Here is a 17312-nt window from a genome sequence, read left to right as displayed (position 1 = left end):
ATGGATGGATGGATGGATGGATGGATGGATGGATGGATGGATGGATGGATGGATGGATGGGTGGGTGGATGGGTGGATGGATGGGTGGATGGGTGGATGGGTGGGTGGATGGATGGACAAAACAGTACTTACTAAATATTATCATGTGTCAGAAGCTATGCTAAAGTAGGGAGTAGAAATATAAACCAACAAACAGTCCTTACCCTCAAGGAGCTTATATTCTAATGGGGGAAGACAACATATATGAGAAGGTGGTAACCAGGGAGGAATGTAAGAGGGATGGGAAAAGAAAAGGCAAAGAGGGTTGGATTGAAAGATCTCTAAGGTCCCTTCCAGACCTGATAGTCTATGAACCTAATCAATCCATGTAATCCATGCCTTTTAAAGCTGGAAAATTCCAAGTCTAAACACATATGTTATTTAATTTGGAACCTGTTTTTCCATGAAAGAGAAAAAGGATTTCATGTAGTGCACGTTTTAGATAACTGAATAATTCCATGCCAGAAACACAGAAATATTATCATCTAAAGGTTATTTATGGGATGAAAATAGCAGGCTTCCCCCCCACTTTCTCTCTCTCTCTCTCTCTCTCTCTCACACACACACACACACACACACACACACACACACACACACACACACACACCCCAGGATCACTAGAAATTAAACCATTTCATCTAGGATTTGAAAGTAATTGTCCTCTCTCTGCTTGCCCTACTGACTTTGGAAAAACTGTATCCCTGTTCTGGGTTTCAATTTTAACATCTGCAAAATGTGAGAGTCGGGCCAAATGCTCTCTCAGGTTCCTTGCAGTTTTAACATGTAATGCTTTCATAGTCATGGTAATTAATCAATAAGGGTTTGTGCCTTTCTCAATATGAGGATATTAAGGTCGAGGAAAAGGAAGGTGAGAGTATTAAAACCCCAAAGAAAATGTCCTTACATTGCCTTAAAGCTTGAAGGGATTATAGTATCATACACTTAGAGCCACAAGGGACCTCTGAGGTCATCTAGTCCAATCCCCCACACATACATTTTACACATAAGGAATCAAGGCAGAAGGAAGTAAAATGACTTGTTCAGGGTCATGTAGCTAGTAAATATCTGAAGTGGGATTTGAACTTAGGTCTTCCCAATTAAAAGTCCAAGACTTCTATCTACCTCATCAAACAACATATTTTACCAAGGGGGCAACTGAGACCCAGAGAAGTTAAGGGACCTGCCCAAGATTACAATGATAGTGAGGGGCAAAGGCAGGACTAGAACCCAGATCTCCTAACTCCCAACTAAAGGTTTTCTACTACATGACACAGCCTCTCTCTTAAACACAAGATAGCATGAATTGCAGCAAACCATATGGTACAGGGCAGCTAGGTGGCACAGTGGATAAAGCACCAGCCCTGGATTCAGGAGGACCTGAGTTCAAATGCGGCCTCAGACACTTGACACTTACTAGCTGTGTGACCCTGGGCAAGTCACTTAACCCTCATTGCCTTGCCAAAACAAAGCAAAACAAAGCAAAACAAAAAAACATATGGTACATAGGGAAGGGGGAAATGGGCTATTTGTGCTGTTTAATCTGACAAACCATAAAGATAAAGCTTATTTCTTTGATCAGTTCTCATTTCTTAGAATTTGGTTCCTCATAAGCAGGAATTCTTACAATGAGAGCCGTTTCCCAGATATACATTCTGGGTGACTCAGTGGATGGAGCACTGAGTCTGGAATGAGGAGGACCTGAATTCATTCATATCCAACCTCAGGTACTTACTAGCTGTGCAACCCAGGGCAAGTCACTTAACCTCAGTTTCTCCGACTGTAAAACAGGGATAGTAACATCCCTTTACCTCATATAAGGTTATTTTAAGGATGTAAGAAGATAATATTTGTAAAGTTCCTGGCACGTAGTAGGAACTATATAAATGTTTGTATTTGAACGTGAGTTATTATAGTTTGCAAAGGAAACTTGGCTCTGACAATGGTTTAGTGAAAAACTGAGGGAGGCAAGAGTCCTTTAGGCTCACAGGAAGGAGAAATCACCATAATATAATTGTGGCTTGTGTTAACAGATGCCTTCAAAAATAAAGAGTTAGAGAATTAGCTGAGTCAATGGCAATGCACAAAAACCACAGGGCTTCGATTACTAGTGTGGAAGAGAAATCGCCAGACTGGGAACAAGGAGATTGGGCTCTTGAACTGACTCTTGTTATTTGCCCCATGCCTGGGTGACAGTTCCCTTATCTAGAAAATAAGGGAAACCCTTTCCCTTCCAACAGGCTATTTCACCTCTGTTCTGAGTCACCCTGCCCCCAGCTCTAAGGCTCCACATTCTCAGATCCATTCTAGCTCTGATATACTATGTTGTAAGGCATCCCCCAGCTTGAGTATTCTAAGTTCTTCGATTCCCTCCCTAAGTTGGTTTTAAATGTCTCTTTGGAGTTCATGTGAGATGTTCCCTGCTAAGCCCTAGACTGGACACACAAGGATGTTTACTTTGTTTGACGTTGGTAATTCTACTACACCTTCTGGCATCTTAAAAATGCCTGGGGTACATGGATTCCTAATGGTTATTTTAAAAAACCAACAGCCTGTGTGTTCACACTCTCCTGGAGCCTGTTCAGTCTTTTGCTCTCAGTAACACTTCACACAACTCCAAAAATGCAAGGAACACCAATGAGTAAAAATTGAGTTCTGCAAGGAGCAATTTCATTGTTACTGATCGCTTTCCATTCGCATAAGGGATTGGCTGTGAAGGGCCAGACTGGGCTTTTCAAAATGGAATTTGGAATAATCTGAAAGTTCTGGAGCTTCCGGATGAACAGAAGCGATACTGACAGCTCACATGGATATTGCAGACAGGTTAAATACTAGCTTTTCAGTTGTTGTTGAGGGGTGTGTGTGTGTGTGTGTGTGTGTGTGTGTGTGTGTGTGTGTGTGTGTGTGTTTTACCATTTTATAGATGAGGAAACTGAAGCCCAGAGAGATGAACTGAACTGTAGTATTGCTAAATGGATTAGCCAACATTACAATGGTAGTGGGTAGTGAGCAGGTCAAGAACAGTCCCTTCTAATTCTGGCATCCTTGGTTCTAAAGCCCTTTCTGGAGCAGTGGATAGAGTACCTAACCTGGAGTCAGGAAGACCTGAGTTCAAATCTGATCTTAGACACTTACTAGCTGTGTGACCCTGGGAAAGTCACTTAACCCTGTTTGCTTCAGTTCCCTTGTCTTTAAAATGAGCCGGAGAAGAAAATGGCAAACCATTCCAGTATCTTTGTAAGAAAATCCTAAATGGGTTCACAAAGAGTCAGACACAACCGAAATGACCGAAGAACAAAAGTCCTTTCTAACTCTGATAATGTATGGTCTAATGTTGGGTCCTAAAGTTCCTTCCGGCTCTAGACATTCTACAATCTAAGTTCCCTGAAGCTCTAATATTCAGTGTTCCTTGCCCCCTTCTGATTTTAACAAATCTGTCTTCTAAGTCCTCCTGTGGCTCTAATATTCTAGTATTCCCTAAATTGGTTAGAGAAGTGCTTCAGAAGGATTAACCATAAAGGTAGAAACATTTACAAATATCCAGTATGATGGGGAAAATCTGAAATGGAAAAATTCAGATTCTCAGAAGCATGTACCAACTATCCTTGGGAGATACCATATATATGTATGTATGTATGTATATCATAACACCCAATGTCAGATATGACTTAGGATCCAGGACAGCTTAATCTACCTGGAGCCAGGGTGTTTCCCTCTGCAGAGTTCCACAAATGTTTCAGCTTTCGTTGACTGTACTTCTGGCCAAATCCATCATTGTTCCCTATGCCCCTTCTTTGTGCCTTCTTTGTGCAGTTTGGAAACTTCTTTGCCACCACACCACCTCCTATTTACAGCACACTCTCTCCTGCCTTGGATTTCTGTGAAGCTGGATTTTCTTGTTTCTCCATCTGCTTGTTCTCTTTTGTCTAGTTGGCTCCTCTTCTCTCTCCAACTCTCTGTGAGTATTCCTCTCAAAGCTTGGCTTTTGGGTCTCTGTTCTCTTCACTCTTACCCTGTCCCTCCAGAGCTCATTCATCTTCAAAGCCATAAGGGTCATTTCTTAGCTCCCAAATCTCCATCTTTTGTCCTGACACCTGACGAGACCCTGTGATCTACAATCACACACTGGTCTTTTCTACTAGACTTTCCCATTGTCTTTAAACTCAATTTATACAGGCCCCTCTGTGCCAGCTTCTACTGTATGACTTTGGGCAAGTCATTTAGGAAGTGGCCATCAGGCTTCATCACTGGTCCTCTGGAATCAGGGCTTGTTATTGCATTGACTATACTTCTTAAGTCTTTCAAAGTTGTTTATCATTATGTTGTTTTGTATAATTTTTTCTCTTGTTTTTTTTTTTTTGCAGGGCAATGAGGAATAAGTTACTTGCCCAGGGTCACACAGCTAGTAAGTGTCAAGTGTCTGAGGCCAGATTTTAACTCAGGTCCTCCTGAATCCAGGGCTGGTGCTTTATCTACTGTGCCACCTAGCTGCCCCATCTCTTGGTTCTTCTTACTTCACTCTGGATCAGTTTATACAAGTCTCAGTTTTCTCTGATACCATTCATCATTTCTTAGAGCATAATAGACCATTATAATAGACCATTATGTACCTTATATACCATTATACACCTTTCTATGCCATCATATACCATTATATTCACATCCCCTAATTTGTTCATTATTCCCCAATTGTTGGGCACCCTCTTGGTTTTCAGTTCTTTGTTATTATAAAGAGAGGTACTGTAACTATTTTTATACATATGAGTCCTTTTCATCTTCCTTTGATCTCTGAGAATAAAGGCCTATTAGTGAGTGGTATTGTTGGGTCAGAGGCTATGCTCAATGGAACAACTTTGGGGGCATAGTTCCAAATTACTTTCCAAAATGCCTGCACCAGCTTTACCAACAAACAGTCCTAATGTCCCTGCCTCATTTTATACATGAATAAACTGAGGCTCTTTGCTGAATCTTTTCAGTCCTGTGCCAATTCTTCATGAACCCATCAGGGTTTCTCTTGGCAAAGATACTGAAGTGATTTGCCATTTCCTTCTTCAGCTTATTATTTTACAGATGAGGAAACTAAGGCAAACAGGGTTAAATGACTTGTCCAGGGTCACATAGCTAGTAAGTAGCCGAAGCTAGATTTGAATTCAGGAAGATGAGTCTTCCTAACTCCAGGCCAGGTGCTCTGTCCACTGTGCCACCTAACTTCCCTATAACTGAGGCCCAGAGAGTCACAAGAGAGGTGATGGACTCAAGGTACATTGGGCATGGCCAATGTGGGAATTTATTTTGCTTGACTATGCCTATTAGTTAAAAAGATTTTGCTTTCCTTTTTCTCTCATGGGGGAGAGGAGAAGTTGGAGGAGAAAACATAAATGTTAATTTGAAAAGTAAAATTATTAATTTATAAGGTAAACATTTTCATTTAAAAAGTAAAAATTTTAATTTATAAAGTAATTTTAATTAAAAAAATTTAATTTAAAAAGTAAAATCATTCATTTATAAAGTAAAATGAAGAGAGGGATTTGACTGAATGGCTTCTTCATTTCATCAATTCTTTGACTCCCTCAATAGCACTAGTGTTCTCTTAGACCTAGGCTTGAAACCCAGAGTCATTTTCAGTTCTTCCTTCTTCATTGGTACTGATATCTAAATCCTGTTGATTCTTCCTTTACTATGTCTCTTTTATATAGTCCTTCCCTTCTGTTCTCAATGCCAGATACCTCATTCAGAAATTAGGCCATTTCTGGATTACTACATCAGGTTCTTAACTGGTTCTTATATCTTCATTCTCTCCTTCCTCCAGTCCATCCTGTGTATTGCTGCCCATGAGTAGGAGTACAATGGCAAGCTCACTGGAGAAGATAAGGAGCCTTTGTTTAGCCTCTACTGCCTATTAAGACCTAAGGTGCCACAGCAAGTTCAGTTCTCTTTGGGTCAAAGAAACAGATGAGTCTCCAAGTCCCTTCCAGTTCTAATCTTCTTTGAAATCCATGTGGATCAATCTCCATACACATTCCTGCTGTTATATCAAATTCTTGTCCAAGGTCCTTGTCCAAGGACCAACCATGGTTTTCTATTTCCACTATATAAAATCTAAATTAAAATCCAAACAGTAGATAGACCATTGGATTTGGGGTCAGGAAGACAAGTTCAAATCCAGCCTCAGACACTTACCAGCTATGTAACCCTGGGCAAGTCATTTAAACCTTTGCCTCAGTTTCCTCATCTGCAAAATGGGGACAATAAGCAACACCTACCTCCCGGAAGTATTATAAGGACCAGATGAGATCATATTTTCTCATGTATTTAGCATAGTGCCAACATGTAGTATGCACTACATAAATCTTAGCTATTATTATTATTCAATAACAGCATTATTATTATCCGACTCTGCCTAGCTTTCAAGAGTCATAAACTGGCTCCATCCTACCTTATTTGAATACATTTCCTGACACTTTGGAAGGAATACGGACACATAGCAATGAGATAATCATTGTTTAAATTCAAATTTGAACAGTTTGATTCTACCTGAATGACCTTGGGCAAATCTCTTAGTTTTCCAGGGCTTGGTTTCCTTATCTATAAAATAAAGGGGGTGGGGCTGAATGACCTCTGAGATTCCTTCCATGAGTGGTGATCACTTCCATGTTGATACTTCCTCTAATGGTACTGATCACAACTTACCCACATAGCTTTTCCATGAGATCCCCTACCTCCTCCCCACTGGTCCCACTCAGTATTCTGGATGTCTTCTTCCTATTTGTATTTTCACATTGTACAGGGACCAGTAGAATGCCTATGCTACTTATCCATTATCCCTTGCTTTTATACATATCTAGCCCACCTCCCTTTAGAATTGTATACTTCCTGGGTGAAAGCACAAACATGTCTGACTCCAATAGAAAGAGAGGAATTTGGAATACCTGGGTTCAAATTCCAGCTCTGCTTCTTTCTACCACTATGATACACTGGATAAGGCTAAGTCACCTAACCTCTCTGGGCCTCAGTTTCATCTCTAAACATAGGATGCTATTGACAGCTATATAGAATCACAGGAAGAATCTTATTGTCACAAAAAGATGGGTCTTTTTTTTTCCAAAAAGATGTTGTCAAAATCTCTGTTCAGTTTCCTACTCTTCTTCCTACTCAATTTTGCATCCAGTTCATCTTCCATCTGCATAGTCTGGCCAAGGTATATGTACCAATGTGTAAACTCTGTAATTATAGCCTTCCAAATGTATGCCCAAATGTCTGGGCAGAGGTTATTCTTTATCCAATTGATTCTTCTGAAGAGGATTAGGCTGAACTTTTTGGAGTGATTATGGATCTCAGTTAGGAAGTTCTCCAGAATTCTAAGTCTTGATATAATCAATCATCCCAAGATTCTCTACAGATGAAACTATCTTTAAAACTTTGCTATCTGGGGGCAGCTGGGTGGTGTAGTGACTAAAGCACCAGCCCTGGATTCAGGAGGACCTGAGTTCAAATCCGGCCTCAGACACTTGATACTTACTAGCTGTGTAACCCTGGACAAGTCACTTAACCCTCATTGCCCAGCAAAAATAAATGGATGGATGGATGGATGGATGAATGAACAAATGAATGAATGAATGAGCAAGTAGATAGATAGATGATAGAGGATGGATGGATGAATGGATCCATGGATGCATGAAAGAATGAATGAATGAATAAGTAAATAAATAAGAAGCTTTGCTATCTTTTGGCCAATTCCTTTTTCCATTTGGAGTCTGGCTGGAAACCACCATAATAATGATAATGATGATAAGCATATTTGGCAAGCATGTCTCCTTATTAAACCTAAGTGTTAACAATATGAAAATTGATGGATAAAGTGATCTCTATTCTTGCATCTTCCCAAGAAATCTGGAATAACTATAACCATCCATGGGAGGACCTTGAAATGTGATCTTTTGCTTCAACAATTCAAATACTTTTTTATACTCAACAATTAATAAGCACAGAGGGATCTCACGTTCTCTGAGCCTTTCAGTCATAAAGAAATGGTACAGGGGACAGCTAGGTGGTGCAGTGGATAAAGCACTGGCCCTGGATTCAGGAGGACCTGAGTTCAAATCTGATCTCAGACACTTGACACTTACTAGCTGTGTGACCCTGGGCAAGTCACTTAACCCTTATTGCCCTGCAAAAAAAAAGAAAAAGAAAAAGAAATGGTACAACTGTAGAACTTCATTTATATAAGCTTGCTCATTTGTTGTATACTTTCATTAGGATGTATGCATTAAGTGTGGATGCTATCTTCATAAAGATTTTGCAGAGATGGGAGAGTATAGTTAATATTCTCTTAATAATCACTTTTGGGGGGTAGATAGAAAATCCTTCCTCATCCTCTTTCAGTGACCTGGAGAATCATCATTCAACTAATGGCCACAAAAGTATAGTATCCCTATAGGACTTTTTCTGGATATACTTGGTCTAGCTCAGCAGCTATTTCCATTTTTGTTTTCATTACTTAATTTTCTAAAGAATCCAGTATGGTTTCCTATGAGACATTGGCCAAGTATCTATGGCACACATTTCTCTACTCTACTCATCTATGCACTATGTACATGGGACACTTGTTTGTCTTCTAAGACCCACTTATCTGCATGGTGATTCCAAGGATGGTGATATGCCCTCCTAGCATTGACCATCTCCTACATCAGTCTGTTATGGTGCCTGGAATCATGGATGTTTAGTTATCTTCTGTCATGTCCAACTCTTTGCAACCCCACTGGGGTCTTGGCAAGTGAAGTAGTTTGCCATTTCCTTCTTCAGCTCATTTTACAGATGAGGAAACTGAGGCAAATGGGGTTAAGTGACTTGTCCAGGGTCACACAACTAATAAGTATCTGAAGCCAGATTTGAACTCAGGAAAATGAGTCTTCCTGACTCCAAGTTCAATAATCGTTCTACTGATGCCACCTAGGTGCCCTGTTATGGTATCTGGAATACTAATGATTCCTTCAGATCTAGAAGACCTTGAATTTGTAACCTGGAAGGGGTGATGTACTGCTAACATCTCAGAAAGGATTGGTTATTAGCCTATGAAGCTGGCCATGGGTGACATTTTGTTATGTTGAGGCATAAGACAATTACCTTTTCATCAGGGCATCAGGGAAAGAGTTCAGGGAAGCTCAAGAGTATGGATGATGTGTAGGAGAGCCTTATTCCCAGAAAAGAGGCACAGGAGGTGATCCTGGGTGTTTAGGTGCCCAGGAAGGGGGCATGAGAGAAGAGGTACACTCAAAGAGAAGAGTAGGGATTTCATTGCAGAACTGTCCCTTATTTCCCAATACCATCTATGTACAGTGCTATCTCTTACTAGAAGATATTTTGCTCATAAAGTGGTATAAGTCTCAGACAAATATTCATAGAGAGCACATGCGATAGCATAGGAATTCTTTGTTTATCTGGCATTCTGTGTATTACAGTTAAATAACTATTCTGCTCTTTAAACACTCAAAGTATGTCTATTTAAATCGCTTTAGATGTCTACCTTAGTAGATACTTAGTAGAGGATGTTGTCTACCATTTAATCTTTTCTTGATGGGTTCAGTGTTTTCATTATAGACATACATAATTCCTGTTATAGGAGATAGGAACTTAGATTATAATACAATGATACCCCTCAAGCCTTTCGAGATTTACAAGGCCATTTGTCCATACCCCAGATTGATATGCTTATATCCTCCCTCAAACTCTGCTAATCTTTTGTATACAAATGCTTGACCGAGGACTTGAGGCCATCTTGACCTCTAAATAAAGGGAACGGGCTTTGTAACAACTATTTCCATAGCTCAAGATCTTTTTAGGTTCTTGGTTGTGTTGCAGATGGTCAAAGTTGCAGGAGTGAAGAGGAGAGATAGTAACAAATAGTAGCCAAACTAGGGGCAGCTAGATGGTGCAGTGATAGAGCACGGGCCCTGGAGTCAGGAGTACCTGAGTTCAAATCCGGCCTTAGACACTTAACACTTACTAGCTGTGTGACCCTGGGCAAGTCACTTAACCCCAACTGCTTCACTAAAAAAACAAACAAAAAAAACCAAATAGTAGCCAAACTAAGAACCCTCCCACCTCCCATCAGACCCAGAGAATCTCACCTTTGCCCCCCAACCCCACTGTTCTTACTGACCTGGCTATCCAGTCCAAGCAACAGAAGCATAATAAAAAATAGAATGGCCCAAAACGTGGGCAGCGGCATCAACGACACAGCTTTCGGGTAGGCAATGAAGGCCAAGCCTGGACCTAAGGGAGTGAAAAAGAGAGAAGGGGAAGGGGGCAGAGGAGAGGAAAGTAGTCAGTAACCAAGCCTTTTGGAAAACCAAGACTTCCCCTGGAAGGTAGAAATCATTTGGGTCTGTTCAGCCACTCCCAACCCCTAGCAAGGGGAAGGACCAGGGGACCTCCCCTAGGGAAGAGGCTTGGCAAGCCCTAGCTGCAGACAGCATGAGATCAATTTGGAACCAGTCAGGGCCAGTTTTAGCATCTGTCTCCAACAGACCCCCATGAGACCCAAAGGAAGTAGCACACGTCACTCCAAGGTATGAGCTGGGATGGAGAAAATGAACCTGCTCCGCAGGAGAAGGTGGCTTTCAGGGAGAGACTGAAAAGGAGAAATCTAAGGCTGACTCCTAGGTCCTTTGCAAAGCAGGTTCTTCCTTTTACTAGGACAAACCAAGCTGTTTAACGAATGTAGTCTCTTGGTTTTCATTTTCCAGGAGGTGGAGATAAAAAAAAATCTGAAAATGATCTTGTGAGAGCCCTTCCCAATATTCAGAGGGAAAAAATGATACAAAGCCATTCTCTGGATAACTCAGGCTCTTGTTTAGTGGTGAAGAAGGCTCGTTGTTTCTGCCCTCTGCTTGTTGGGTCAGAGATCATTGTACAGGTTTTAACACACACACGCACACACTCTCTCCACCAGAGCAGAAAGACACACCACTGAGCCCTCTGGCCAAAGGACTAGCACATCCTAACAGATGTGACCGGATGTTTCTCTCTTCAGTCTCCTCTGCCACACCCACATCTGCCTGTCCTCAGCCCAAATCTCGGACTCTAGGCTCTGGGCCAAATGGTGAGATGCCGAGATCTACTCAGCAATAAAAACAGAGGTCACCAAAAAGTGAAATGTCAGGGTTAAGGGAGGTCACTCTCTCCTTTGCCCAATGGAAGAGGGGCACCCAGGTGATTCTTGGTGCCATGTCCCTGATTAAGGGTTTTGGGCTGGGAAGGAGAAGGGAAAATTTACAAATACAATAAGTTTGGGTTGTTTTGTTTTTTTTTTTAATTTAGGTGAGAGGAACTGAGCTGCTTGAATATAGGCTGTCCCAAAAGTCTTAGGGTGGTTTTAAGATAGTAAAGCTTAAAAGACTTTTGGAACTCCCTGTATTTTCTTGCCCTGGCTTGGGGAGGGGGAGAAAAATGAGAAATCTAAGGAAATGTGGATTTACTCCTCCTCTCACTTCCATGGACTTAGCTCAGTTGCAGGAAGAAGAGCAGATGCCCAGGAGTTCGGCCAACCAAGAGCCAGGAGAGAGGGATGCATGGAATTTAGGGGTGAAAAAGAGGGAGGAAGAAAGAGGGACAGAGAAAGAGAAATGAGTGGAAAGGGATGGTCAGATCAAGAAAGAAGAAAAACAAAGTTGCAATTAACAAGAAAAATATTTTAGGGAGACATGAATGGAGGAAGTCTGATGATCCAAGACAATTGGAAGATAAAATGAAGAGGGGAAAAAAAGCAAAGTTTTGGAAAATCAACAACCAGAATGAGTAAGAATAGAAAAGACAGACACTGAGAGGCTATACAATGTAAGAAAAATGTGACTCCTTTGGAAAGAGAAAGCACAACTTCCTAGGGGAATAAAGACAAAGTTCCTAAGGAAGGAGCCTTAGGGAGGCAAAGACCTCTAAATGGGAAGGAAAGGGTGGGGGTGGGGGTGGGGATGGCATTATTAGAGCAGAGGACATACTCGGGGGTGGGGTGACATAGTAGAGACAGCACTGGCTAAGATGAGAATCCATGTGGTACAATGAAAAGCAAAAGTTAGCTCAGAAGACCTGGATTCAAGTCCCACCCTCTCATGCTTATTGTCTATGTGAATGGGGACACTTAATGTTCCTAGCATTCAGTGTTCTCAAGAATAAAACTAGGAGATTGGACTAAATGGCTTCTAGCTATGTGACCTTGGACACGTCACTTCTCCTTCCATAAAAATAAACCAGGTGACTTTTTAGTTCCCCTTCCATAGCACCTTCCCATAATTCTGTCCTAGTAAAGGGAAAATAAGTCTCGCCCTTTCATTTAGGGAATAGTTGGTCTGAATGAAGCAGAGGAGAGAATGATTGAGCCCTGTAGCACTTTGACCCCATAGAATTTCAATCAAGAAAAAGGGAAGCAATCATATGAATTAAGCCCTTTGAGCACTGGACATGATTATATCACCTGGAAAATCAGTAAAAGGTCACCATAGCTAGAATTTCTATAGTGCTTTAAGAGTTTAAAAAGCATTTGAGATGTTACCTCGAGTGAAGTGATCCTCACAACAACCCTGTGAGGTAAGCACTCTAGGTGTTCTTATGCCCAGTCTAGGGAAGAGGAAACTAAGGCTCAGAGGAGTCCATCCATGGTCATGCAACCTGTGACTATGTAGGAGAGGTCAAATTCCAATCCACCTCTCTTCCTGACTCCAGAACCAGCCCTCTTTCCACAACACCATGACACCTTGCCAAAATGGGCATTTACTGATGAAAAGAAGCAAGGCTGCCATCTTGGAATGCACATCACATTAAAGATCTGACCATTCTGTGAAGTTAGAGGCAGTGTCTGATGGGGAAAGAATATCATGGTCTGGGTTCAAGTCTTGGTTCCTGGTTCCTTCTCCTCTCTGGCTTTAGTTTCCTCCTATGTCAAAGGAGTTGGTTGAATCAGATGGTCTCAGAGTTCCCTTCCAGCCCCCCAGCATGCTCAGATTCGAGGAATCTGTGCCTTCAGGGAATGCCTCTTACCTCAGTAGAAATCTAAATTTCCATTCAGGCTGTGGTAGTTAGATTGCACGTGTATAATCAATTCAAGCCAATTATGAGCCAGATGCCCAACATGTACCCCGCCCCCACCCCCAAACTCTGCACATTATCAACTCAATTGTTTCTGTATTTCCGTTTTGCAGTTTTTCTAGGAGAAGCCCCCTGAGCTTCTGAGTGGTTGGTTGTCTCTAGAAGCCAAGACTGCATTATCAAGAGAGAAGTCCATGTGAAGGAACCCAACCCCCTCCTGGTAACTCGAAAGACTGTGATGAGCATAAATCACTCCATGCTACATTTCATTTGAGTTCCCGTTCAGCTCAATAATTATCTCGTTCCAAGGCACTAGGCTCAATACGGAGCTTGTTAAAAGCTTATTAGAGAAATAATCAGACTCCATTTGTTGGCACTTCATAAATCACCAAGGAGAATAAATGATAAAGTCATAGCATGAAATCTTTGGCTAAGGATAGGAGGTGCTCAGACTGACACTGCATGGGGACATTCCTCCTCTCTACACCATCTTGCTGTGGAAGGAAACCCAGGAGGTTTTAGAAAGCTAAGCTCTTGCAGCTCCCAAGCTAGGAAGCACAGACCCAATGATGGGGATGTGCACCTATCATCTGAAGACCAACCAAGCCTTATCTGAGGATGGAGAGGCCCATCGTCACAGGACACCGATGATCAGCTGATGGATTCTTTTGACCAAAACAACCCATGATCATATCTGCTACACCATGAAGGATCTATTCACACTAGAAACCTCAAAAAACTTCAAAAATACTGGAGTGCCTCAACATCTTCACAATCTACACATATACTCACACATCTACCCATATGCATTATTTGTGCTTACACACACACACACACACACACACACACACACACACACACACACACACACACACCCCTACCCAAACCCTTTCCAGGTTCTCTAATGATGTTACATCATTAGCAAATTTTCTTGTAAAAAAAAAAAAAGCTGCCTTTATCTGATACTTCAATATAGAGACTTTCTCCATCTCTCTTGCACACAAATCCAGACAGACATTGAACAGATTCTCTGGATATAGCTAAACAATCACATGCTCTTGGCCTCATTTACTTGGAGTGTCCCAGCAACAACAAAGAGGCAGAAAATCTTGGAACCAAATGGATTAGAAAATACTCCCAACTTACAGTGTATTTCTATTATTGTTTTAAACTGGAGTTTACTAGGTAAAGACCAGGCAGCATTGCCTGGCCCAAATGGCAGATGAAAGCCAACTTTAAAGGAGACTGATAGATACTGGCCTCATCACCCACTGGAGCCTCATTTCAGGGGCAGGACTATGGAGCAAAAATTGGCCTTGGATTCACCAAGAAAATTCCAAGGAGGTCAATGAGAAAATAGCTTCCTCCTACAATGGTAAAGGTGGTTTGGAACCCCAGACTGGAGCAGTCAACAGGGGAATATCAGGAAGGAATTACGGAGATTTTTTGAATTCTTAGGATCTCAGACATCCTCAGACACCTTTGGGGAGTCGGGTATATCCCAGAGAGCCTCCCCTCAGTAAAGTGTTCCACTATGGAGGTAGAGTGCATGTCTATCACATGGGTGGGGGAAGTAGGAAAAAGAAGAGAATGGGGAGCTTTCCAACAGGAAAGATGGTTAGCATCCTTGGGGATTTGGAATGAGGAATTCATCATTTCAGGACATTTCTATATGAAATGACATGAGACTATGTGGGATAATAGAAAGAACATGAAGTCAGGAGATGCTCCTTCTTACCCCGTCTCATCCATTTGCTAGACTGGAACACATCTCTGTGCAAGAAGAGCTTGGAGAGACTTGAGAAGAAGTCGAGTGGGACAATAAGGCTGTCTAAATTTTTCCTGTGTACACCCCCCACTCCTTTAGAGTTGCAGCCAACCCTGTCCCCAGTTACTACCCCTGTGAGAGACAAACAACAGCACTAGCTTGATCACACTTTGAAACCACCTGTCTCTTGCCCAGAATACTCCTCAGCGGGGCCCTCCCTATCTGTCTACCTCTTAAACCTCAGAGGACCTTCAGGAAGGCAGCAGTTTCAACAGCAGATTAAGTTTCCTAGGGTGGATGGGTGCTGAGAAGCAATCAGAGAAATGGGCCCCCTCTGGGCTAGCTGACAACCTTCCTGAAGAAAAATTCTACCTGCCCATGGAAGGCGACGTTCTCCTTATAACCCATTTCAAAATGGACTTGTCACCAATAATACCAACTTCACGAGGGACGGCTCAAAGACAGACGGTGACCCTGAGAAGGTCTGATTTTCACAGCTAAAACGCCGAAAGCAAAGTGCAAAATACAGAAACCAAGGCTGAGAAAGTTGCGATCAAATTGCAGAACCGGCAGCTGATTTTGAGTTTCCAAATGGATTTACTTGAAGGCCCAGTAGGCAGCTGGGTGGCCTCTAGTTGACCTGATCGAGGGCTGACCCCAATTCCCTGAGTTGAGGAGAGGAAATCATCCTTTCTTCTCTGCCCCCACATCAACCAAACGGCTATTCAGATGTGCATTTTGAAGCAGTAGTCTCTCTGGTACTTAGGGGAAGTTTCTGGGGTTCATTTTGAAAACCTAAAATTTTCCTTTCCCCCCAGGCTAAATGCCTGCAGAAGTCGGCTCACACACTAGGTGGCAGTGCCCACCATCACTGCCACCGAAACCACCATACCTGACTCGGCCACATCTGCAATGTCCACCCCTTGTTCTTGTGCCATGAAGCCCAGGACGGAAAAAATTGCGAAGCCAGACACAAAACTGGTACCACTGTTCAGGCATCCCAGCAGCATACAGTCCCTAAGTCACACATATTTCATGGAGCAAGTTAATTCAAGGACGATTGAACCCCCGGTCCCTACTTCTTTTTTTTTTTTTTCTGTTTACACATCAGCGATTAGCTAAGTCACGAGCACCCCTGTGGAGGGAAAACTTGCCTGTAGCAGTTGTATTTGTAGTTGTTATAGCTCCCCAGTGAGATCATTGCCCCCAAGCAGATAGCATAGGAAAAGAAGATTTGGGTCCCAGCATCAATCCAGACCTGGAGGGAGAGAAAGGGAAGGGGAGAGAGACAGAACATTACAAGGGAGCTAGAAGTAGAGAAGGGACCAAAAAGAAAAAAGTTACCCAACCATCAGGAGAGAGGATCCGATGGGACTGGGGAGGCACCCAAGGGAGCTTTGGGCCCACCAAGCTGGCAACTGGGAATTATCTGAAGTCTTCACCAACAGCCCTCATTCTCCAAGCCACCCCCTTTCTCAGGCTCCCTTTTTCCCTAAACCAGGAAAAAACTCTAAGCCTGAACTCAGAACAGGCACTTCAGACTCAGGGCTCGATCTTGTCTTTATTAGTGACTTCAGACAGATGACAAGAGTGTTTGTCTCTCTCACTAGGACAAATAGGTATGGGGTGGGGGGGGGGGTTGCAAACCCCTTAATGTGTCTATGCCTTTTCAAGATCTTCTACTTTTGGATGACCTCAAGCAAGATGCTTCCCCTCTCCAGCCTCAGTTTCTTCCTCTGTAAAATGAGGAGCATGGGCTTGATGATCTGGAAGGGAATGCTCTAAATCCAATGAAATGCCCCATAGGCACTTAGAGTTACAAATCACATCTGCACAAGGCCACTGGGCCTATGACTCCATGAATTTCCTCCCTGTTTCTAGCAACAAGCCCTTCCAGTTGCCTTCCACGAAGCAAGAAAGAGGCATCGACCTCAAGCAGGCTGAGTAAGGGAAATCCACTCCTGTGTGTGTGTGTGTGTGTGTGTGTGTGTGTGTGTGTGTGTGTGTGTGTGTGTGTGTGTGGTTGTCTTGATTCAGCACTTCCCAAACTTCTGATGTTTTACTGAAAGAGAATTCAGTATTCTAGGGATCTGACAGAAAGCTGATTCTGAAGGAGGAGGTGAAAATTTAACCAGAATTTTCTCTACTTCCCATAACCTTTAGCAACTTTTTTTTCCAACTGAATTTTTACCCAAGTTGAGCTCTAAATAAATAAATAAATGAAAAAAAAAAAAGAGAAAATCCTATAGAATTTGAACCCAGGGCTTCAGAACGGAAAAAAAAAAAGCTGCCAAGCAAAACATGAGTGACCTGCCTGGGTCTCCCAAGACATTTCAGAAGATCGCCACACAAAAGGAAAGGGTAGGTTTCTCCCTGGGAAATAGGAAGAAGTGCATCAGAGAGAAGGGAAAAAAAAAAAAAGACTAGG

The 17312-nt window shown here is 42.3% G+C and overlaps 1 protein-coding gene across 1 annotated transcript in view; it reads right to left on the bottom strand.

The window, feature by feature from the left end:
- The window catches only part of SLC6A6 (solute carrier family 6 member 6), a 148173-nt gene that overhangs the window by 14167 nt on the left and 116694 nt on the right, over positions 1–17312 (bottom strand). Inside the window, exons 8-10 of the mRNA XM_043975912.1 lie at positions 16039–16142; positions 15777–15901; positions 10196–10308 (exon numbers count right to left, since the gene is read on the bottom strand). Coding sequence (XP_043831847.1) covers positions 10196–10308; positions 15777–15901; positions 16039–16142 — 342 coding nt within the window. The remainder of the gene's footprint in view (positions 1–10195; positions 10309–15776; positions 15902–16038; positions 16143–17312) is intronic.

This window comes from Dromiciops gliroides, chromosome 1 (assembly GCF_019393635.1).
Source record: "Dromiciops gliroides isolate mDroGli1 chromosome 1, mDroGli1.pri, whole genome shotgun sequence".
NCBI classification, from domain to species: Eukaryota; Metazoa; Chordata; class Mammalia; order Microbiotheria; family Microbiotheriidae; genus Dromiciops; species Dromiciops gliroides.
The sequence above is the reverse complement of the archived record's forward strand: the minus strand, read 5'-3'. Positions and strand labels throughout refer to the sequence as shown.